Here is a 25,246-nt window from a genome sequence, read left to right as displayed (position 1 = left end):
CATAGGAATGCGGCCGGGAGATGAGTCCTTTACCGTCTGTCCCCTCCCAGCGTCCTTTTGGGCCAGGCCTGAGGGAGGCCACCTGGCTGTGAGTAGCGTGGCTGTGCAGGGACAGTGAGAGGCCGGGCAGACGCCTGTCCTCGCCTTGCCCCAGCTCACAGCAGGCTCTGTGTCTCCCTCTGCACTGCTCTCTCCCACACCCCAGAAAGCAGCCTTCCCTCCAGCCTGGCCTCTCTGCCCACTCATCTCCACTATGTCTCCTCGGCAGCAGCTCAGATGTGGGCGGCCTCTTTCCCAGGCCCTGACTCCCCTCCTCAGGGACTGCCTTCCGGGGCCAGACCGGGGGACCCCTTTCCTGGACTAAACTGAGCTCTCCCTTTGTTCTCCCATCTCCTTGCCCCTTCCTTCTCTTCTCAGAAGCCATAGAGGTGGAAATGCTGGCATGTGGTGCCTTTAGGGGACACTCTGGGAGGAGGGGGCCCTCTAAGACTTTCCTTGACTTGTCCCCTAATCTCCTTACCTCCAGCAACCTTCAGGGTCAGAATCTGTCCCCACTCCCAGCCTACTTCCAGGAGGTAGGAAGCAAACAAAAAACCATTTCCTTCCTTCCTTGCCTCCCGTGTTGATGAAACTCGGCCTTCAGATGAAACTGTCCCTGTGCCTGGACCTCTCAGGTGCTAGAGGGTCACGCAGCAATGCCAGAGGCAGAGACACTTTAGGCAGATTCTGTAGCTTTAGCAAGTCTGCCCTCTACTTCATCCCAGGAACAATTCAGCCCAGGAACAAAGTCACATCCCCTCTGGCATCCAGGGACAGAATAACCTTTCTGAAACATAACAAGTGACCTGGGTAGAGGAGGTCAGGCCCCAGGACAGGAGAGGCTGTGTACCCCTCTCCTTGGAATGTGGACCTCTCTGGGTAGTTAGGGAGGACAGGACACCTCCTCCACTGTTTCCTCCAGAAGCAAGGGCACATTCTATCCTGGCAGCCTTTGCCTGTCTCCCTCAAGCCCCACACTCAGAGGCATTTCCTGGGCTTTGGGCGGATTTGGTGGGATCCAGGTCCTCTTTGCAAAGCTAGAGCACAGCTTAAGATTTCTCTCCTCCCATCCTCCAACCCCCTCCTTTGCCCTTACTGCCCAGCCCCAGCCTTCTGCAATCTGTTATTTCCTTTTATATCCAAAGAATTATAAACAGAAGTCCTTCCCTCAAGGAAGGAGCAATAAAGGCCAGTGGGGTCACGAGAGACAGAAGAAAAACCCCCTGGTTCTTCAGCCTCTTGGACAGCAGAGGCCTCGGTGAGGCAAAGAGATGGGCAGAAACGCTTTCAAGCGTTCCTTGATAGGCGGGAGAGCCCACCTGGAGGCCAGGTACGTCTCTAGCAGTTGCCTGCAAGGCTGCAGCCCCAGCGAAGTCACTCCTGTGGTGGAGGATGAAATTGTATCCCTGGAGACGGAGGTGTTGGGTGTTCTGTCCTGACCACATGGGCTCACCTGGAGGAAAGGTCAGGAGAGTGGGAAACATGCGCGAGGGGTGGCAAACGAGAGCTTTCCCCTGTGCTCTCAGGCTTGGCAGGGATTTCAGCTGCAGGGGTTTGGCAGTGAGCCAGTTCAGAGAGCTGCTTCCCCCAGGGGAACTCCATTGGCTCCGGAGGGATACTGGATATCTTGAGCCCCTGCTATGGGAACATGGAGAGGTCCCAAGGTCAAGGCCCAGCTGTGTCTGCAGACAGCTGCCCTTGGCCTCCAAGCTGTGGCCCCTTTTTCATGCAGGGCTAAGGCTGAGGCCAACACTGCAGCTGAGTAGGAGGCGGCAGCAGCTTCCAGCCAGCTCACCCCACAGTCTATTCTCCCTCAGTTTCCTTCTCAGGGAAATGGGGACTTGGCCCCTCTCAGCCTCTCGAAGGGGAGCCCAGGGGAGAAGTTTAACCCAAAAAGGCAGAAGCAGCCCCCGCATCCACAGACCATGTGCCCCAAGCACTTGACTTGTAGCCCAGGCTTTTCTTCCTCCCGTTCCTTTTAGGGGCTGGGGGTGGGGTCTGGCTGCCTTGTTTCCTTCCCTGAGTCTCACTCCTTCCCAGAGGTCAGGTTGGACTGTTTTGTCCTCCCTGTTTCTAATTCCCTCCACTCCAATGTTCTCTCCCAGACCCTGCCTTGAGGTGGGGACCAGGAGCTCCAGGGGTGAGGCAGGTGGCAACATGAGTAGACGGTTCTGAGGAGGGGTCGGGCCTCCCGTCTTGCTGCGTGGCACCGAGTCCTCCTCGCAGACAGGTGAGACGGCTTAGTTTTCCCATCTATAAAAGGGAGAACTCCGCTGGCTCATTTCCCCTCTAGTTATGTGGGCTGCTGTGTGGTGGGGTAAAGAGATGTGAAGGGTGCTTGAGGCTCTTATGACTTGAGTGTTGTCTGGGACCCCGGCCGGAGGGGTCCCGAGGAACTTCTTGTCTCAGGTCTTTTTTTATTAGAATGTCATTTCCTTCTCCGTTCCCAGAGAAGGGCTTTTTGCATGTAGCATATGGGTCAATGGGAATATATAGGGAGATTGTTATTTTTGGAAAAAAAAAAACAGCAATAATTTAACTAACCGAAATATGCACAAAGTAGCACAGTGGGATGAAAAGAGCATTGAGCCGGGAACCAGCTCTCCTGGGTTCTAGCCCTGCTTCGTCACTGATGATGGCATAACCTTAGGCTAATTATATCCTATTTCTGGGATTCAGTTTCCTCAACTATAAAGAAGGGACTGCACTAATGTCCTCTAAGTCCCCTCCAGAGTTCAGGGCTCTGTGGGTTTGGGAAGTTGAACCTCAGTGGGGCTCAAGGCTATGGAGCCAGAGGGGTTGCAGGTTTCCTGTGCCCCAGCTGGTGTGCTTTGTGCGTGCAGCAAATGTGCGGGGAGGGTGGATGGGAGTGATATGGTAGATCCAAGAAAGGGTGGGAGGAGTGAGAAGGAAAGCCAAGGCACCCAGAGCTTCTCCTGCTAGAATCCTACCCAGCACTCCCTGCTCAGGGAACCAGGATGCCCTGAAGTTCTGTCTCTCCTTCTTGTAGCCAGGACTCCAATTCCAGGCCCTGTTGGGGCCATGCCAAGTGCCACTTTTGTGCACGGTCTCTCTTATACACACACACACACGCACACTTTGCAGATGGAACTCAAGGACCTGCTCCCTGCCCCAGTTTATGTAACCCTTTTGCACAGCTGCTGGTGAGCCCATCTCCAAGCTGACTGACCCATCCCACCTTATTACCTTGCCTTCTGCAAGGGGAAGTGCCTCAGGCTGCAATCTGCTGTCTACAGACTGAATGTGCATTTTGCCCGGTGGTCTGAGATGTGCCGGCGGTGGGATGGGCTGATGACCGTCTTTGGATAGAGAGCTGCAGCCCCCAGTCTTCCAGAGCTCCGCCATGGCTGACTCCTGACCTTGGCAACTTGCTTCCTCTCTCCCAGCCTCTATAAAAGGCGGCGACAAGACCCATTTCCTCCCTACCTCACAGGAAGGCATACATTGCAAGGGTACATTGGATCAGATGTGCCCAGGTGTGGCTTGAACTTTTGGAGACAGACACAAGTGTCTTCCACAACCAGAGAAGAAAATCTCAGGCTGCTGTGTTTGGTGGACTCCTTGCATGCTGGCCCAGAAAGCGTGGTGTTCACCCTGAAGGTGGCTGCTGTGTCCAGCAGGGGATGGGGCTGACACCACGAGAACCAAGAACCAGAAGCTGTTCCCAAAGGGTGAATGCTCCATCCCTCGGACACAAAAGCAAGAGCAAGAGATAGCTGTCCCCGCCATAACCCTGTTCCCAATACAAACAGCTCCCTAAGGCCAAGTCGTGAATAATGGAGGAACATGGGAGTTAATCCTCTATCCCTCAGGCCATACTCCCAAGTCAGTGGCCCTGTGCTGGGCTTTTGTGGCCAGTCCTATCTGGGATCAGAACCACAGACCATGAAGACTAAACAGTGACCTTGGCTGTTCACAGGGGAGCCCAGGATGTCAGGACCATCCACCAGGAGGGTGAAGTGTGGGGGGTACCCTGGACATCCCTGGATGAACTTGTTATACTGAGGAAGAAATTCTAAAACCCAGGAGCCCCAAGACTTGGGAGCCCAGGCTCTGGCAGAAGCCTCAGGCTTTGGAGTTTAAGGGTTTCCTAGTGGGTTACTGGTCTGTCTCCCTCCCCTTGGGCAGTCTTCCCTTCTCCCTCAGCTTATTCCTGTGCTCCATCGAGAAGCGGGAGGAAGGCTGAAGGGGAAGATGGCAGGACCCAGAGATCCTCAGGACTCTCCCAGCCTTCGTTGCCATGGCAACACTGCTATTTTTATCCCATTGTTCATGATGCTCAAAGGTCTGACTTTCTGTGTTCCAGAGAGGCCAGGCTGGCTTCTGCCCTCACCCTTCAATGCAGTACCTTCTCCCAGAGGCCTGAGAGGGGAAAAGAGTAATGGAGGAAACAGGAACCCACTGGGTCACCCCTCAACCAGGGGAACTGTCTGACAGCGGTTTGCCTCTGTGCTTTTGAGCCTTTGGTTTTCTAGTGGCTTAGGTGCTCAGTTTTATGTTTTTAAGGAGATCCAAACTCCCCATCGTCTTCCTGATAGTCCGCTCCAGAGAAAAAAGGAAGAGCTGCTGCTTGCAATGAGTTTTTCCCACAAAGCTATGACACTGGGGCTGCTGCCCTTTTTGGGAAAACCAGAGCTGGTTCTGAAGAATTTCCTGTTGGTACAAGCCAACCCCTGGCCCCTTGAAGGGGGCTGGAGAGCTAAGTTTGGTTTATTAGTAATCAGATATACTTAACATCACTAGGGAACCCAAACCGGTACCTCCCTTTCCTTTGCCCCTCCACCAAAGAACTGGGGCAACTGGGCTTCCTTCATGCCTTTGTCCAGTTTTTATGCCCAAAGCCAGTGAGCATATATTCTCCAGGCCGGAGAGCAGACTCATGAGTTTCTCTCCTTCCCTCCCCCCACCCCCCAACAGCCGTTTCTTTCCAGAGGCTTGAGGTCTTAAACTTTGATGATGCTCTTGAAGGCAGGGTTTGATGAAAGGACCTCTTAGCCTCTCTCCCTGGCCCAGCCTCTGGTCCTCTCCCTATGCACCACCCACCTCAGTGGCAAGGTACCCCTGAGAGCCAATGGTGCTAACCTTCCCCATCTATATGCTTTGATGGTCAGTGAGATTTGAGCCCAACAGCTGGGGTGGTTTGGTTCAGAGGGAGCATTTCATGCATGTCCTTAAGACCATGACCCTGGAGACAGGTCCAGGTCTTAACCCAGTAAAGTACGATCATATTGTGTTGGGCTCCTGCACTGAGGTGAACTGACTCCTGGATGGCTAATTTTTCTAGGGGGGCTGGGACCCATTCACCAAGCCTCTAACTGGTTTCATTTTGGCTCAAGATGCATGGTTTCCGAAATCTATGCACCTGGAGTAAGCGCTTTTCTGGTTGCCTCTGAAAAGCATGCCGGCAAATGCTGCTCTGTTAATTGCTGTAATAAACAAACTTTATTATATCCCTCTGCAGTAAATGAATTATGTTGTCAGAGTAGATGGGGCATCTACCCTAGTGTTTATTTTTGCACTGTGATACACGGCAGCAGCAGAAGCTAAACATTTATTTCCACCAACTCTGTTGTGGAGAAGGGAGACTGGGAGGAAGAAGAGCGTGAACATAAAGTGAGGTGATGGGGCCTAGGAGGTGGCTTCAGGAGATACACTGAGCCCCTGGGGCTGTGAGCCTCACTTGTGCTATCTAGAAGCTGGGGGAAGGCCGGCCTCCTGCCTCCTAGCACCTCAGAGAAATAGTGGGATAAAGCTGGAGGAGTTCGATTTCCTTCAGAGAAATAAATAACTATTAAAGCCTGAAAAAAAAAAAAAGCTGGAGGAGATGAGGTAGAGAACAGGGAAGGTGGTTTAGGACTACAATATGATCATACAGATATAAAGATGCTTTTATTTTTTACAGGAAACTAAAGACCTTTAGTTGTACTTCTCAAGACTAGTGATGTAACAAATGGGAATTTTCAGACTTAAAGGAGAGACAGATGCTGTAAGATGGCATAATGTTAGGAACAAGAATGATTATATCATACAGTATGTGAATTATATATCAATGACACTACCTTTTAAAAGAATTATTATATCATAGCTCCACTTTGACTGGAGGGCCAGCAATTCCAAATTATCACTGAAGCAAGAGGCTCTGAGGGGGCCAGAGAGCTAGAGCCATCAGGTTTAATCCCAAAGCCAGCATCCTGTAAGGCATGGAGTAGCTGGGGCAGGATGTGGCTGAAGTCACCTGCTGCTCCATAGTTTAGAGGGTGGATTGACTGCTCCTGGGAGGGGCTGCCCCTTCTCCCGGAGCAGCCACCACAGTGCTAGTGCATAAGCACTCAATAGTGGTCGCTGATGGTCTGGGACAAATAAGTGCCCCACACCTTTCAGTTTCCAGAAGTCAGCTGGGGTGCCTGCTCCTGGCCCTTCTGCTGTCAGTATCCCAGTCCTTACCCCTTGTGTGGGGAAATGTGTGCTGTGCACTCCTGTCAATTCAATCCGTCCCATCAGTATTGAGTCCTGACTGTGCAAAGCCCTCTGGGAAGAGCTGTAGGAGAAACACAGGGAAATCAGACATTGCCCTGCCCCTTGAGGAACTCACGATTTAATAAAAAGCAACATGCAAAGGCTTGAAGGATGAGACATGCAAGATGTAGAGTACAAGCAAAGTGTTTGGAGAGTGGGGAGGGATCAGGGAAGGTTTCACAGCGAGGTGGAATTTGAGCTGAGGCTTGAAGGATGGAGCAGAAGGCGTGTTCGAAGCACAGATCCCAGGAACCCTCTCTCCACTTTGCTAACGTCTACGACATTTGCCCATAGCTGTATGCACATGCAAAGCCAGCAGTCACCTTGCGAACAGGTGCTATACGTAGCCTCTCCTGTCACAGGTGGGCACTATTGCTCCCAAATTCCTTTCCTCTCCAGGAGTCTGACATTTCCGTAGTGCTTCCTTTCTTTTACTTCAGGATTTGATTCCCTGGGGCTTGTCATCCAGGAGGATGGTGAACACTGGGCAGTTATCAGGCATTTGCCCCACAGCATCAAAGAATACATTGGATTCCCTCCCGGAGCAGGTTTCATTAGGATGGGAGAAAAGCATGGGAGTATCAGTGGGCATCTGGCCCCGGGACAGCATGGGTTGGTGGGGGGAGAGGGCACCTGGTGGGGAAAAGGGGGCAAAGAAAGGGGTAGCTGGGAGCTCTGACAATGAACTTCCCCTACTTCACAGCTCCGCCTGGCCAGGCTATGCAGTCTATGACTACTTAAGCTCCTTCACTCTCTAGACCTCCTCCCTCCTTTTCCCTTCCTCCTCTTTTCTTTCTCCAAGTACCTTTTCTCCTACTCTCTTTCCAAAGGATGTCCCATCATGTCCCAGCACACTGCCTGGGTCCAGACTGAGGAGAGAGGCATGGGCTGGCTGTCCTAAAGATGCTGTGTTTTTGTCCTGGATCTGCCCCAGCTAAGATGCTTGTTAGTGGCCGGAAAGACATGTGACTTCATCTGTCTAAACTCTGGTTTCCCTCCTTATAGAATGGATGGATCCCTGCCTCCACCTTCCTTCCTCTCAACTGGCTATGGTGAGGAAGAGCACAGGACATGGGTTCTGATCTCAATTCTCTTCGCTAGCTATGGCAGCCTAGAGAACTCAATCTCCCCAAACCTCTGTTTTCCATATGTAAAATACAGATAATAATGCCCCATTTTTTTGAGAATCAAATAAGACAGCATGGGCTAAAATGCTTACTTAGCTCAGTGCCTGGCACAAAGCAGGAGTCCAATGAGTTACTGAGGGGGTTAGTTGAAAGAATTAAAAGTGGCAGGAGATTTTGCATATCTCACATATCGTACTGACTCTAGCACAGTAGTGTGGCGTGGTGAAAGTCAGCAGGGGTTCCTCTAACTTCTGATTCTCCCCGTCCCCCCAGGGCTGAGCGGTCTAGGACGAGTCACTTCCCTGGCCACATTTGGGGAGCATCCTGCAGGCGGCGCTCTCCCATCATTTCCGCGTCAGCAGAGGTGGGGCTGCCGTAGGGAGCGAGGGGTGAGGGGAAGTGTGAAGGAAAAACAGCCCCACGCATCGCTCACATATTTACATCTGAACTGTCAAAATAGTTATTTTAAGTCGAGTTCCGTCTGCTGCGGGTTTAAAATCAAGCAGGGCGGGGGCGGGGGCGCCCTGCTGGGGAGCGGGGGCGGCGGGCGCGGCGGGCCTAGTGCGCGCGCGCAGAGCGGCTCGGGGTGCTGGGGCTCCCTGGCGATGCTTGTACATGAGGCATTGCGTGCGTGGGTGCAGCCTCTTCCTTTCGCCACTTTGCACCGAGCTTTGGTAGGCGCGGAAACCCAAATCTGCCATTCCTGCCTCTCCGGAGCTGATGGGAAGGCTCCCCCAGTCCCAAGGGAAACCGCGCATCCTATCGTAGCCAAGATGGAGATCTGTCCTGTTCTTACGGTTCAGTGGGAAGGAGATTCCACGGCTTTGCTTGTCCACCCTCCCCAGTCCCTGATAACCTCAGCCTGGAAGTTGTCTCCCTAGCCTACCATCAGCTCTCCTAGCTACACCTTGGGCCCATTCTAACTCTAAAGCAAGACCTCACGGGCTCCAGATCTAGGTCTCATTTTGAGGACCAGTTCCCCCATCCACACACACACACAGCCATCCATACCAGAGCCCTTCCCAGGAAGGAAGGGGCTGGGGCATTCATCAGGAGCTGGTCAACGTTTGGGTGGGCCTGAAGCTAAGGCCCCCTGGGTCTGCAAGCAGTGGAGAGAATGACTTAGCCTTAAATGTCAGGGAAGGCAGGAATTCATTTTCTCTGCAAAGTGAAGGGCCTGTGGGTTTGACGCTTGTGACGCTTCTTTCTGGCTCCCACTCGCTCTCTCAGGGGCAGTGGGATTTGAGACAGACGCTGGCTGGCTCTGCTGCCATCAGTATGTGTCCCAGCCCTGTCCAATGTCTGCTCTATAATGAGTACTGTTTCGGAATGTCACCTCTGTTAATGGGGAAGCGGCACCTGCACACAGCCAGAGCCACCTCTCTGTCTTCATTAGGCAATCCGCAGCCTGGCGGCCGGCTGCCCTCGCTGGGTGACAGATGACGGGATGAGGAGTGAGAGCAGCGGCCTCCTGCTGTCCAGGATTCATTCCCAGACAATGACCCCGAATGCCCGTCCCTGCCGGCCCCCTCCCCCAAGAGACAGCTGGGAAAAATGCCCTTCTAGGGCAAGGTGCGGCAAGGATAGATAATAGCTAAAAATCAGGCAAAAGAGAGTGGAGGAGTCATTTCCAGAAACAGACACCTGCCCTAGCCCCTGTGGTCTCCTGTCCAGATTGCATTTTAGGGTCTTCCCCTCCCCCACCCAGCTGTCTTCACAGGCCACTTTTTATGTCCCTTCTAGTAAATCCATGCACCATGCAAAGTCACAGGGTGAGGGTGTAACGCTGTTCTAATTCCAGACTTCCCTCTAGGCAGACCTGTATATTGCCTCCCAGCAAAATCCTGCTGCCTTTAAACCTCAGCCCTAATGTCCTCCTGAGACAGGGGACATTGAAATGAGCCAAGCCTCAAAATGGCATGAGATACTGACATGGCTTCAGAGGACCCCTGCTATCATGATAAAAACATCACCACGGATACCGTATTTCACTGGGTGGGCTCAGTGCTCCCCCTTCCCCTGCGGTTATATCATCACTGTGGCATCTCCTTTGTCTCCTTTACTGGCCAAGCAAGTTAAGCTGGACTCACAAGCGTCCTTCTGTACTTGTCTGTGTGTTGGAGGTGAAGGTGGGTTGGTCCTGCTTTGGAGGGTTAGGAGTGGCGGTGATGATCATTCAGAATTGCCTGAGGAGCTGTCTCATCCAAAAGTTACACAGCTAGTTGGTTTCTTGACTGGGGCTGGTGGTAGAGGTGGCTTCACTTTGCCAGGCCCTCATTTTGAAAGGCTGTGAGGGGGCCACTTGGGGGTCTAGGCTCTTCCCATTACTCCTCTTCCCTGACTCAGTGAACAGCACCCTTGACCACCTAGATATTCGAGCCAGAAATCATCCTTCAATTCAAGCCAGAGAGTCATCTTGACACCCCCCACTCTCCACCCCACATTCGATCCATCACCACATCCTGTTGACTCTCCGTCCTAAATCTCCCTCAAATCTACTTACTTCCATCTCCACGGCTACCACGTTAGTCCAAGCTGTCATCCCTTCTCACCTTGCCCTCCAGTCTCACCTCTACCACCCTCTCACTGATGCTGCTCATGCCACCCTGACTTTCTTGCTGTTCCAGGTACAGATGACCCTCCCTGACCACCCATTCTAAAAATTAGACCCCTCCCTCCCAAGTCCTTCTCTGTCCCATGTCAGTCTCATTATCACACTCTGAAATTCTCTTGTTCACTTCATTTGCTTGTTTGTGTACTTTCCCCTTCAGAGGCATAAGCTCTAGCAGGGCAGGAACCCCTTCTGCTTTATTTACCCTTAAATCCACAGCACCAAGAACTGTGCCAGGCACGTGGTGGGACTCAGGAAATATTCGTTGAAGGAATGAATGAGCAAATGAATGAATGCGTTGCCACAACCTAATGGTACCCTGTCCCTGCACCACTCCTGTCATTGTCTCCATCGCATCTAGAGGCATCTTCCTCAAACAGATGTCCTCATGCCACTCCCTGGCTCAAAGCCCTTCGGTGACAGGCAAAATGTTGGCAACTGTTGAAGCAGAGTGAAGGGTATGTGTGGATTTCATTATACTTTCACTCTACTTGCTTGTAATTTATTTCTGCTGGAAACCATTTAAAATAAATTGAATTTGAAAACTGTGGAAGCAAAAAACCATCATAAAACCTTCAGTGGCTTCCACTGTCCTCAAGGTAAAGCCTTGGAGCTCCTTCTCATGCCCTTCACTCACCAGCCCCTGAGTCTTCCAGCCTCACCCTTTGCCGGTCACCCCATTGCTTTGCACACTGAGAGGATCCCCTTGAAACATCCACACTTCTTTTTTTTTTTTTTTGGCCATGCCCCACGGCATGTGGGATCCTTGTTCCCCGACCAAGGATAGAACCCACGCCCCCTGCAGTGGAAGCGCGGAGTCTTAACCACTGGACTGCCAAGGAAGTCCCCATCCACACTTCTTAGCACCAGGAACAGTTAGTCTCCGGAACAGTAGTTTTGTTTTCATTTTATGAGTATAGAATTGTAGATTTGTGTGCGTGTGGCTGCTGGAAAGCTGGGTCAGCTTGAAGCTCCTCCTTCAAGGACAGTAAATGTACATTTAGGCCACTGGGGTTTCCATCTCTCTTAGCCTCGTTCTTGGCTCCATTTTATGCTCCTGCTTGTTCTTTCTTCTTTTGCTCCTACCTTGATTATCTTTCTGTGCCTGTCTTCAAACCCTTGCTGGCACAGACTCTCCTTTAAGCTATGGGAATTCACTTCTCCTGGGTTTTAAGGGCAGGAATGGATGTCCCACCATGCCCTTTCCATCTTGGTTTGTCATCTTTTATTAAATTTGGCTATTCTTTTGTGGGTTTTTCTCTTCCTACGGTGTGAGCCCATTCCCTCCTGTGCATTCTCTCTCCCTCAAATGTCCTTAGAGGAAAAGCAGATCCCTGACTGGTTTTTATAGGAGGACAAGCTATATACTTTTAGCTTCCCCTAGTTCACAGGGAAAGGTAGGCTATGATACTAAATGAGGTTGAGAGATGCCCTATCACACCTGTGTCCCCTCCCCACCAAGAACCCTGGGATAGGACACTGGTGCCCCGGCAGAATAATGGGGTTTTACTCACAGCCCGCACTTTTGAGTCCTTACTATGGGCACTACTGAAAATAGTGTATTAAGCACTTGAGGTGCATTAACTCAGTCCTCAGTCATTCTATGAAGAATATACTATTATTATATTTCCATTTCACAAATGTGAAAGCCAAGGCCCAGGGTAACAGAGCTTATAGTAAGTGGCAGGTCCAGGGTAGAGACAGAGGCAGTCTGGCCCCAGAGTCTGCTCTGAACCACTCTGCATTTGCCTCTGAGGTCCTCTGGAGGGTCCTGAGCTCCTGGTTGAGACTCTGGCAATCCACAGCCTCCCTGAATTCCCTCTACTACTGTTTATTATCATTCCATGGGGAGACTAGGGTGAAGGGCCCCTGCATCTCCCTCCCTACTGGCCTCTCTTCCCCTGCAGTGCATCTTGCCCTGCACTGTCAGATTAGTCTTCCTTATGGCCCTGCTGTCATCACTGAGCACCCTGTCAGAGGCCTCTAGGGGCAACCCATCATTGGCATCCGAGGGCCCCAGCATGGGAGGATGCTGGAGGCATAAGGGACCTGAGGCCCTACACCCTCGTAGGAAATCCTAGGCCTCATCTGGTCCAAGCGTGTCCATCCACTTATGTAAAGCGAATCCTTTGCTGAAGCTAGACTGCTCTCATCCCCATCACTACTCCAGGCCTTTGTTCATGATGTGTCTGTCCTTGCCTGTGATGCCCATCCTTCTACTTCTGCGTATCCAGACTTTACTTGTTCGGTATGTCCCACTCCGAGTTCCACCTCCTCCAGGAAGCTCTCCCTGAACACCTCCCACCCCTAACCAGGGGTGACTTTTTTTATCTGCTTCTGAACTTCTACAGCGTTTATGGGTACTGTGTTGGTATCTGATTATGACCTTTGACTTCTTACCTTTTATCTTACGTGTTTTTTGTTTGTTTCTCCATTTAGAATGTAATCCCTTTGAGAACAAAAAACCACATTTTAGATGTCTTTCTATTGTCCACAGATTATCCAAAGTTTCTTTCACTTGGGTTATGCACAATAAATCTCCCTGTACAGGACCTATAGGATACCAGAAAGGGAACCCTCAAGATAATAATTTGTCAGCATCTAAGGGTTGGTTTGTCTTCATAACAGGACTAGAAGATAGATCCATTTTGGTTTTAAGAAGCAGCACAGAGAACAGGGTAGATGAGTAGATTCCTAACTTTGAATAGCAGTGAAATTCTGCCTTTAAAGGCAATCCTCATAGGAGCCCAACATGTAAAGCTGGTAGGGGTGGAGTAGTTCTGGCTGCCCTAGAGTGGGGCTGTCCTGTGCCCCCCACCCCTCCATGGCAGGTTAGAGGAAATCTTGGGGCTGGAGTATCATAGCTTGAAAACCACTAGGGAAGATCATGTCTTATTGTACTTCACATAAGCAGCATTTACTAATTTAGGTGCTGAAAGAAGAAACTGTATGCACTCAATCTTATTGAAAGCATATTTGCTGTTGTGTTTATAAAATGGCAATTAAGCGACTTTCTTCTCTTTGTTTCACACAAATTTCGTTGTTTTTTTTCCATTAACCTTGTTCATGCCTTATTCTCTTGAGAAGATGCTTCTGCCAGAGCCCTCACTGCATTTGATTAAACGATCCGTTCACTCCTCTGTTGTCCCCATTAAACAGGCGGCTCCTTGAAAGCAGACACTCTGCTTTATCCAACTGCTCATCTTCAGTCTTAGCAGGGTGCCGGGTGTGTAGTAGGTGCTCAGTAACTGAACTCCCAGGGGATCTGACTCTCTAGTTACACAGCCACCTCTCAATGAGCCAGGCCCAGCTTGTGGCCTCCGTGGATGGTCCACGTGGGATCTTAGTGTGGCGTGGCTTTCTCCTGCTGCTCAGCCTGAGACTGAGCTGAGCCACACTGCCCTCCCCTCCCCTGCTCCCCTCTTCCCCTGCCTGACTGTCACGGGCTCTGCGAATATTAGTTAATTTTAATATTAGCCTAAGAAAGATTAATTAGGAAGGCAAATTTGCTCTTAAAAGTGTAATTAATTCCAAAGCCAAATAGAAGAGAGCTATGGATTATCTGCATCGCTGCTGCCTTAAAGTAGTGTGGAGAATCAAGGGCCGACTAAAGGAGCACAGAATAATTTTTTAAGTGTCAGTGCTGTGTAGACTAAACTCCAGATAGTTCCCTGTGAAGCAGGCTTATGGCTGAGACAAAAGATTTAGACTGAGGTGGTGCCTGTGCAAGTGAGACAAAGAGGAAACCTCCAATCAGACATCCTGTCTGGGCTGTTCCAGCTCCTAAATCATTCACGAATCATGTGTCTTCCTCTCTTGTCCTCCCACAGACTGGCCTGGTCCAGGTCTGTGTCAACTCTTTTCTGGACTGTTGCAATAACTCCCCCAAGTCGCCTCCAGACTCTGCCCTACCAACTCATTCTCCACTCAGAATCAAACTGAAATTGTATGAAATGCATAAATACATCGTCCTCTGCCTAGTGTCAAACATAAATTTGGTCATGCCATGTGCCACTTACAAACTTCCAAATGTGCCTAGAGGTGATTAAGTCCTTAGCCTGGCCCACAGAACTCTTCATAGAGTGGCCAGACCTGTCCACCTGGTTGATTTCCCTCTTGGTCACCACATCCTAGAACGACTGTCCCCAGCCCCCTTGTTACAGGGCAAACTACTGTTCATTCTAGAAGTCTAAGCCCAAATGAAACTTTCAACCCTTAGAACCTTCCAATTTTGGGCTCCTGGAGCACTCTGTTAACAGCATATCTTATTTTCTTGTAGTTATTTGCTTTCTTTTCTCTCTAAGGAAATGAGCTCCTTAAAAGAAGGACTGTAGCTTTTGTATCTTTGTGTTCTCTTCTTTCTCCCCTAATTTAGGCCAAGCATAAAGTCTGTCCCATAGGAGATGATCAATAAATATTTGTTGAAATAAATTGGTCAGTTAATGGTTTCAACAATGATGCCAACTGGATTAGCTCACTGAAACTCAAACTTCCTTCTTTCTCCTCCAGTCGATAGTAAGTACAGCTTGAAATGTCTGGGGAAATGCCTCAGTTCTCCATTTCCTTGTACCTGCCTAGCTGAGGTTCAGAGGCCAGTGGATTCTGGAGGGAAGTTGCAGGAGATTGGCAAGTGATGCAGACTTCAGCCTGACAGCTGCTGATCTTTGCTTTAGTTGATTTCCCCCTTTGCAAATGGTTATTGGCAATTGAAACTGCAAATCTACTATCTGCTCCCCTATGTAAATTGCATTTACATTTAAATTGTTCCTTCTTCCAAAGGATGGGGTTAGTAAATAACAGCAGATTAAACTTGAGGAGAGGAAATTGTGCCCCATGTCAAACCTGAGACTGAAGTGACATCTGGCTTTTACTATTTCCGTTATTTCAGTTTAATAACAGCATGTGGCATTAAGGGAAAAGAAATTGGATCTACATTTTAATGAAAGGAGGAAGCTCTCAGGGTTTAGATACCTTATCATGTTGAATACCTAGTCGATTGGCAATTAAAACTTGTTTCCCTGGAGAAATGGAATAAAACATCTTTGCAGCCCTGGAGAGGATAAAACGAAAAACAAGCTAATGACCAGGAATTCACAGATAAAACCAAGGGAAACGGGTGCTATAAACATCAAAACCAAATATTTCAGGATACTGCAGAGTACAGGAATTCTTAAACAGAATAACACTGAGAATAGAATCATGGATATGCTGGTGGGATCCTCAAGAGAATAACTTCAGATAGAATGGTTTGCAAATAATAGGGGGCTCAACCCAATCAGATCATCTGATTGAATCCTTTGTCAGCCTAGCTTGGTTTTAAACCCCACAGGCCTGACCAAGAAAATATTTTAGAAATGCCAGTTTCATCCCAATAGTCTGTTTAAATGGAAGCGGTCCCACCTGCTGGCTGCTTTTTTGTTGAAAGCAATTCTGGGAAATGTGGATAAAACGCTTGTGCATCCTAATAACCCAAGCCTATCATTTGTTTGCTTTGATTGAAACAAATGTGTCAATTTTCAAAGTCTTTGTTTGGTAAATCCAGTGTTCAGATGTTGGCAAATGTTTGCACTGCATGTTTTTTTGGAAACTGATGCTCTATTCAGAAACTCTAGAGCCATAGACCTTGGAACCACAGCCTGGGATCACCCAATGAGCCTCCCTGACTATGCATGCAAAGATGGTCAGTCCTTTCCCAGTATCTGGAAAGTGTTGAAATGATAGACTCCCATGGGCAAGTGTAAATGGGATGGAGCCTCCTAAGAAAGAGACTGGATGTAGAATTTTTCTGAGGGCAGGGCTCATGAAAAATTAGAACAATGGAAAACAGCTATATAGTACTTACTATGTGCCAAGCACTTCATGTGTATTATAACTCAGTGAATCCACATAACATCCCTGTGAGATAGGTACAGTTTTCATCCCCATTACAGATGAAGTAAAGGAGACACAGTGAGGTTAGTAACTCACCCCACCCAATGTCACCCAGCCGGTAAGAGACAGAGCTGGGATTTGACTCTAGCCAGGCTGGCTCCACTGTCCCCTTAACCCCTTCCAGTGATTTCCTCCTATCTCTGGTATTTAATGAAAGCATTGGGTTTTCACAAAGTTATATTGTCTTGCGTAATTGTTTTTAAAGTCTGAGCAGTCTTTTTTGAAATACCCAAGCTAATTGTCTGAGGGATTTTCCTTAAACAAAATAAAGCAACAATAACAAAAACTAGCCTCTGCAATATGGATAATAATATCTGTGCTGGAGGTCTTACAGGAGTGTACAGAGGATGAAATGAGATGCTATGCGAGTGCTTTGAAAAGGCCAAAGCCATCAGAATTCTGCAACATATTATTATTTATCTATAGTCTATACTGATTCTTATTCCTACACGAGCAGTTCCTTAACAAGTTAACATGGGTTTCTGCCACTTTCTCTTGTCCTCTAGAGTAACAAGGCCAAATCACCCAACTACTACTGTAAGTCTTTTGATAACGGCCTAGTCACTTGAGTCTGTTTGATTTCTCCTTTATCTTCCCCGTTTCTTGGCACCATTTGGTTTGGTAGCAGCTCCTTCTTACCCCCCGTGCATAATGATAACTTCTCTGTGTCTCTTGACATTTTACCATGGCAGTCTGCCTGTGAAGTCGACCAGTGCCTCCTTCTGTTTGAACTCAGGTTAAATTAATCATCTGACTTTCACATCAGTCTGTTGCCATGGGGCTTCTGATGTCACACTGTCAGTATTATGATTACCATAATACCTAACAGGCAAAAAGGGATTGGCTGCTAGTGGAAACCCTTGGGTGAAACTCACACAGTTTAAGTAACCAACCCAACTGCACAGACTTTAGACAACCATGTAAATGGGTAAGGGATTAATCATTCAGTTGGATTCCATTTGAATAGTTTTCTTCCATATGTGTGTTCCCTTTAAGCAATCGTCTAGTGTCACTTGAAACTGATGAGGGCTCTTTTGGAGGTTATTTTTGGGAAGGTGGTGAAACAACAGACAGCTGTTCTTGGGAACAAGTGTCATAGGATCTGCCTAAGCTAGCTTCCAGTTAAAAAAAAAAGTCTGAGGGGCATTGTCCTTTTCCTTCATAACATTAGGTTGTTTACTAGTGGCCTGAAAGTGTCAATTCAGCTTCCCAAACACATAGGAAAGAAGGAAACTTACATTTACTAAGAACCTACTATGTGCCAGAATGTGACTCTGGTCAAAGTATAGCTTTAAGGTGGAGAACTGGTAAGCTAGGTGTTCTTGAACAACCCGGTTATACACGACAATTCGCAGCTTTTTCCAGCTTGTATACAATGTTCTTCCTAATCGGACATTGACTGACCACCAATAAAGGCAAAGTCATCACTTGAAATTGGTCCAGATCCTCCTATGCTGAGTAAATGTCTTGCAGTCATTTTCACTGCAACATTAAAAAGACTGGAAACAGAAAAAAAACGAGGTACGATAAATAAACTCCTGAATTAAAAGGTTTGTTAAAAGGTTTGACAAATGCGTCTGTCTTTTTAGGATCTTGTTAAGTAGGTGGAGGGGTCACTTTTAGGGGATAAAGGGATCAACGGAATAAAACTGATTGAACTTGAGGCTGTGCAGATTTGGAAAGCCATATCAAGACTTGCCTAAATCTATATAAATCAATTTGTGTGCCAGAGAATGAATAGCTGACTTTTTTCAAATGCCAATTCAGCAATTACAAAGTCTGCTGGCGGTTAATTAAAAACTACCATCTCATTATGTTCAGAGTTAAATTACAAGTGTGAAAAGACTACTGTTTGCAATAACTGAATGCTCTGTACTCTCTGTGCTCTCATCAAAAGGAGGGCAGGGATAAATAACTTTTATTTAACTCACTGAAAAATCTCTCTCAGCTCTTTCATGTTTAATTAACTTCTTCTCAGAGCTTGGGTCTTAACTTAGAGTTCCTAAGCAGTAATGGAAATATTTGTTCACTTTGTGCAGAAGATTTTTCTTCCATTAGTTGAGTAGAAAAGTTAGAAATAATTGAACCCCAAAGACACTGGGAAAAGTGACACCCATCCAAAGATTTTCACTGAGGCCACTAAATCCAGAAGAGATTTATGACAGAAAAACAGCAGAGAATGGTGATTTTTGCTTTATTGCTTGTGTGCCTTCAAGACTGGGGAGCTGGGGTCGTAAACACTTCTGTGGCCTGGTAAAGTTTTAGTTCTCATTTGTAAGTCTGTCTTAAGGAACTTAATGTTTTGCTATTTCAAGGATTCCACTGTCAGAAAAGAGACCAAACTTTTATCACCATGGTGGATGTGAAGTGTCTGAGTGACGATGAATTACAGAACGAACTTCACACGTTTGGATTTTAACCTGGCCCAATACTACGTATGTATGCAGCAAGTATTAGAGACTGCTCAATGATTACCTATAAGCTACCTCCAAAGACTGAAAATTATTTACAGTGGAAGGAACCTATGCAATAAAAACCATTAAAATAGAAATAGGAAAAAAAAATTTTAAACCCAGCTCTTACTCACAGATTAGTAAATTTGGTGCCAAAGAGAAAGGATTGTTTTTTTTACAATAGTGAAACACCAGTTACTCGTGATCATATCACCGTGGGCTCTTTTTGTATTTCTAGTATGTGCACTGTGTTAACTGTTTATGTACTTATTGTCCATATTTCCCATAGATAGGATGTACAACTTCATCAGTCTTGTTCCCCAATGTACCCAATGCCTGACTCCATGGCCAATCCACAGAGACCCCACCTTAAGTGATGGTGGAAGGAAAGGAGTGAGTTAAGTAGTTGTGGGGTCTACCTTATTGTAAAAGCCATAATTAGCCAATAATGTAAGATACAAGAATAAGGGCCTGAACTGTGAAATTCTTTTCTTCTTCTCTCTCTTTTTTTTTTTTTTTTTTTTTTTTTTTTGCGGTACGCGGGCCTCTCACTGCTGTGGCCTCTCCCGTTGTGGGGCACAGGCTCCGGACGCGCAGGCTCAACGGCCATGGCTCACGGGCCCAGCCGCTCCGCGGCATGTGGGCTCTTCCCAGACCGGGGCACGAACCCGTGTCCCCTGCATCGGCAAGCAGACTCTCAACCACTGCGCCAGCAGGGAAGCCCTGAACTGTGAAATATTTTTGTTTGTTTGTTTTGTTTTGTGGTACGCGGGCCTCTCACTGTTGTGGCCTCTCCCGGTGTGGAGCACAGGCTCCGGACGCGCAGGCTCAGCAGCCATGGCTCACGGGCCCAGCCACTCCGCGGCATGTGGGCTCTTCCCGGACCTGGGCACGAACCCGTGTCCCATGCATCGGCAGGCGGACTCTCAACCACTGCGCCACCAGGGAAGCCCCTGTGAAATATTTTGAATCCAGTGAGATCACATACACAAACAGAGCAACTTAACTGCTCTCCACATTCCTCCTCAGCTTCCACCAGAAAAGTGTATGAAAAGAAGTTACTGAAATTGCTGGTCTCAACTCCTGGTTCATCATCCGAGATGAAAGGACCCAGAGAACTGGACAGAGCTCAGGACTATGATGACAGTGAGGGTACCGTCAGAAGCTGTACCGTAGATAGCAGCTGTGTGCTTACTCATACCTTGTCCGGCATGACTTATGCAGCTTTAAATGGCAGGCAGGGTGACCTGTGAAATATCCCTACGGGCTCTTTGCACACAGAACCTGGAAAATAGGCCCTTGGGCTGCAAAAGGAATCTGTTAACTCCATGTCTACATTCATGCCAGTGCCTCAGTGGGGTAGACTGTCAGGGGAAGGACTGGTCATTCTGCACGTTCTCTTACTAAACAGAGCCAACTCTGTGTTTGATTTCTAAAACTGGAAGTTCCTACAGGTTATTTCCAGGTCTCTTTTGAGGTCTCAACCTCTGCTTTGCCTCAATCAATAAATTCGACAATTATTTTCTTCAGATTAAACGATTGCACATCCATTAAGAAATATGAACTAGGGACTTCCCTGGTGGTGCAGTGGTTAAGAGTCCGCCTGCCAATGCAGGGGACATGGGTTTGAGCCCTGGTCCAGGAAGATCCCACATGCCGTGGAGCAACTAAGCCTGTGAGCCACAACTAATGAGCCCACGTACCACAACTACTGAAGCCTGCATGCCTAAAGCCCGTGCTCCGCAACAAGAGAAGCCACCGCACTGAGTAGCCCGCGCACCGCAACGAAGAGCAGCCCCCGCTCGCCGCAACTAGAGAAAGCCCGCGCGCAGCAACAAAGACCCAACGCAGCCAAAAATAAAATATAAATAAATTTTTTAAAAAGTTTAAAAACCAAAATGAAATATGAACTAGGTTGCACCTCCCCAAACTCCTCCTGTGCCTACTGCCTTCCTGATTTAATGGGGGCTGACCACAGCTGGTCTCTTCCAGGTCCCAGGGAGGGCGGGAGTGGTGAACTCTGGGATCCGTGGGTTTCCCTTTCAGTGGCACCTGCCCCAGTTGCACCGTTCTCCTGCAGGGGTGTCCAGTTTGGGCTCTTAGGGGTGCGCTTGAAGATTCCCACAATGCGTTCCGAGGCTCTTTCAGCCAATAAATATTTATTAGGAGTCCTATGTGAGCCACAGTAAAATAACAGAAACTATCACTTATTGAAGGCCATCAGTGCATTTCTGGCCTAACAGGCATTATCTCATTTAACCTTCACAATACTTAGGTGAAGTTCAGACAGGCCAGGTGACTGGCCCAACATCATATAGCTAGGAAGTAGCCCCCAAAGATAAGCTTCCATTAGAATGTGCCATGAAGAGTAAGGTCCGTCTGTCTTCATTACCACTACGTGTCCAGGTCCTAGAACAGCACTAGGCACATAGCAGGAATTCGCATATATTGAATATACTGTGACAGAAAAGTGACAGAACTGAGATTTGAACCCGGGTCTGGCTGTCATAATTGTGCTCTTTCTACCACATACTCTACACTTTTCTCATAATTTCTATTATGAGGATGAACATATGACATTTTTGTCCATGTCTGATCTACAAGAAAATGGCAGTTTCATATAGTTCAAGTTAAGAGTTCAACAAAAAATGTAAGTACCTAGGGCCCTCTGAAAAATCCCCTGTAAATGCCTGGTATTGGTGGTGGCGCAGGCACTGAGAGCTTTCCCCGAGATTCTGGCATGGCCTCATTTGGAAATGGCAGCAGAGTTTGGGGACAGACCCCACTGGCCCCTGAGCAGAACAGTTAGCATGGGGGTACCTCAAGGCAAGTGGCGACCCCAGACCCTTTCTGGATGTGGGATGCGTTCAAAGTCTTGACCCAGACCTGGGGCTGCCTCTGTTCCCTGCCAAAGATATGAGCTGAGGGGACTAGACCAGCCCTCTGATGAAAAGCAGTGTCAGACTAGAAGATTCCAGAGAGGAAGGCTTGTACACTCACTGCTCACGACTGCCCAGGACTGCAGGTCAGATCTGCACAAGCAAGCTGTTGCGGTCTCAAGCCATCCTGGTTCCCAGCATGTAGCCCTCCACAGAGGTGCATTTATGCGAGGGCTAGGAGAAAGCTGGTCCTTGGGTTTGCAAGCTTTGCCATTGCTTTAGACTGTCTACCTGATGCTAGCCAACTGCGGGCAATCAGGTCAGAGGGGGAAGCTCTGGTTCAGTCCTACTCTTGTAATGCTATTCTGCAACGTCAATGGCCAGTGGTTAGTACAAACAGAAAACCTGCTTCTCAAGGTCAGGTCTGAATTGGATGTTTGAATCTGCTCGTTGAGGACCCTCAATAAGACCCTAGTGCCATTAGAATGGAGGGGTTGTCATGGAACTCATGGGAGCTTGTGGAATTCAGCCTTGGGCATTTCACAGAGACATCCAGGCCTGGGGTGGGGTTGTGGTGGAGGGGCAGGGCAGTTCCAGACCTGAGGCTGAGCATTAGGTCATCCAAACAATGGGTGGATTCGACTTTTCTCATTTTCACTCATTGTTTTGTCACTAGGTGGACATAGCGTTAATGATCTCACCTCTTTTCAAACTTCCCAAATATCTGTGACTTGGAGAACTCATTTAAAATCCCCTGCATTAGGGCTTCTCTGGTGGCGCAGTGGTTGGGAATCTGCCTGCCAATGCAGGAGACATGGGTTCGACCCCGTGTCCGGGAGGATCCCACATGCTGCGGAGCAGCTAGGCCCATGTGCCACAACTGCTGAGCCTGCGCTCTAGCCCACATGCCACAACTATTGAGCACGCGTGCCACAATTACTGAAGCCCACGCGCCTAGAGCCCGTGCTCCGCAACAAGAGAAGCCACCGCAATGAGAGGGCTGTGCACCGCAAGGAACGGTGGCCCCTGCTCGCCGCAACTGTAGAAAGCCTGTGTGCAGCAAAGAAGACTCAATGCAGCAAAAAATAAAAATAAATAAATTAATAAAATCCCCTGCATTAAAACCTCTGCTGAATGTCCAACAGCACACAACTGCTCCAAGTTTATCAAAATGCTTCTTCACAGACTGAAGCCGAGGGTTGATTAACAACCTTTTCTGCTCCTGGCGGTTCCACTGATTTTAAAGCCTTTTTGCACAGGTTTGGCCTTCCCTCCCCTGGATGCTCCTTGGGATACAGAAGAAATCCTCCTGCCCTATCTTGACAATCAGGGATGCATGAGGCTTACAGCTGCTTTGAAGGGGCAATGACTAGACTAAAAACGCGCCCAGATGAGCAGCCAGCCCAGGCTCTGCAATGTATTTCTCTCAGAGGCGTACAAATGTGACAGCCTCCCTGGTAGAAGCCCTCCCTGTGCTCCCAGGGGAAGGCCTGTGTGTTCCACAAAGGCCACTGTAGAAATGCTCTTTTCCCTCAGAAGGGCAAAGTGAATTTTCTTCCCCTCACAAAAATCTTTTGCCCTACAATTGAGAGAATTCAGTCCTACCATTGGTGTGTATTCCCTTTGCTAGCTCATATTTTCTCATGACCTATTTTCCTTTTGTTTCACATGATCCAGAGTTTAATGTCACTATCGTTTTGAAAGGAAATATCATATTCTCATCAGGAAAAAACAAGGGACCCAAAAAAGTATGTACAATTCTAATGCATGAATACTTTTACACGTATATTAAATATAGAAAATAGCACTTTTCATGTGTATTAAGAAGGGAAATAGAGAGTCACTACATTCTGTTACAATGGTAAAATCCTAGTTTAAAACAGCTCATTTTAATGAAGGTTTCTGTTTTCTGAAACTATTTCCACGTTCTAGATAGGACCCAGAGTCACAGTGTCCTCCTGCGCCATCTCCTCACCCTGAGATAGCCACCCTCTCTCCCCTCTAGCTGTTGTCCCCTCTCTCTCCTTTTGCCACCCGTGGTCTCACATAGACCCACAGTGAGCATGGAATAACTGTGCGTTCCTGTTCCCTTCCCTCTCTCTCTCTCTCCCGGACACTGCGGTCATTGAAGCACAAGGCCAGGTGTGTGAGAGTAACAGGTTTGGGTAAGCCCAGCTGGCTTAGAGACCCTGCCCTTCCACTTGCTAGTTGTGCGACCTTAACAGATCTAAGCCTCCCCTAGTGCAGCGCTTAATAGCAGCGCCCGCTTACAGGGTGGCTGGGAAGGGAAAGGCCGGTAACGCTCTTAGCCTTGGACCTGGCACATCATTAGCTCACATAATAAACTCCAGGTCATCAACTCTAGGGACTCTTTCTCAGTCTTCTGACCACTGTCCCTCCTTATTTAGAGACACCTGCTTTCTTCGATTTTGGCAGCTCTGTGCTCTCTAGGTTCTTGGTTCTACCCTCTTCCTGTTCTGTGCTGAGTCTTTGTCTTTTGGCCCCTAAAGAAGCTTGTGCCTGAGGTCTGTCTTCAGCCCTCTTCCCTTCCGCTCTGCATCGTTTCCCTTGCTGTCTCCTCGCTTCCCGCCTCTATGTCATGACTCCACACAGGACACCCCTCCTAGGCGTAGGCCTGCATATCCAGTTGTTTTCTGTCCTGGAGAGCTCCTTCCTTCTCCTTCTCTTCCCCTCCTGCTTTCCCTCCTTCCTGCATTCACCCAACAAATGTTTGTCATCATGAACATTTCAAAGATTAGATATATGTATTTATACTTCCCCCTGTGGTTATATTCCAGCACTTCACATTCAGGGTATCCAGGATCAAGCTCATTTTCACTCACCCCAACCTGCATTTGTGGCCCCTGTTTATCCTGATGGTTTACTGCCTTCCCACTGTCCAGGCTCAAAGCCTCTGAGTTGTCTTGGGATTCCACGCCCCTCAGCTCCTTAGGTATAAACAATCGCCAAGTCCCATGGATTAGAATTATGAGTTTTTAAAAAACTATCCCTCCTTCTCTTCCCACTGCTGCTATCTTAGCTTGCATTCAGCTACTTAAAAAAAAATTTTTTTTTGAACAATTGCAAAATCCTCCTAACTGGCCTCTTCCTCCAACTTTTCCCAATTCAGGTTCAAATCTATCAGCAGAGATTGAATCACATTATTAATTTGCCTGGAGACTTTACAACAAGAGGCAAACTTACTATGCACCATGAGGAGACACCAATGTCTCCTGTAACTTTATCTCCCTCATCGTCAGATCCAAACCATAATTACTTGTTTCTGCACCTCTCACACTTTCTTCCCATGTGCCTTTGCCTCAACTGTCCTTTATTCCTGGAATTCCTTTCATTTTCCCACCCCCTCCCCATTTTTCTTCCTGTTAAAATACTGTGATCATTTAAGGAATGTCTCAAAGGCCAATCCTGTGCCTCCCTTTACAGTTGCCTTTCATTCCCTTCATTGGCTGTCACGGGCTCTTGCACATAGTAGGGTCCCAAAGCTCACCTCATCAAACACTCTAGTGACAAACAGGTTAAGTTTACAAATGTGATCCAGTATTTAAACTACTTGCTGAGTTTAAATACCAAATGAAAAGGAGCCCCCAAGTAAACACTCCCGCAGTACGCTGTAGCTTTAACTTCCCATTTAAACATAATTCAAATTAG

The 25,246-nt window shown here is 48.1% G+C and overlaps 1 protein-coding gene across 1 annotated transcript in view; it reads left to right on the top strand.

Annotated features, from left to right (window-relative positions):
- Positions 1-18,598: 18,598 nt before the first annotated feature.
- LEMD1 (LEM domain containing 1) overlaps positions 18,599-25,246 on the top strand; it is a gene marked incomplete at both ends in the record, with an annotated part of 52,347 nt that continues 45,699 nt past the window's right edge. The window contains 5 exon segments of the mRNA XM_081257525.1: positions 18,599-18,661; positions 18,665-18,680; positions 19,728-19,850; positions 23,255-23,325; positions 23,628-23,634. Of these exon segments, the coding sequence (XP_081113651.1) occupies positions 18,599-18,661; positions 18,665-18,680; positions 19,728-19,850; positions 23,255-23,325; positions 23,628-23,634 (280 nt within the window).

Source organism: Mesoplodon bidens, assembly GCF_964165515.1.
Source record: "Mesoplodon bidens genome assembly, chromosome: 2".
NCBI classification, from domain to species: domain Eukaryota; kingdom Metazoa; phylum Chordata; class Mammalia; order Artiodactyla; family Ziphiidae; genus Mesoplodon; species Mesoplodon bidens.
The sequence above is the reverse complement of the archived record's forward strand: the minus strand, read 5'-3'. Positions and strand labels throughout refer to the sequence as shown.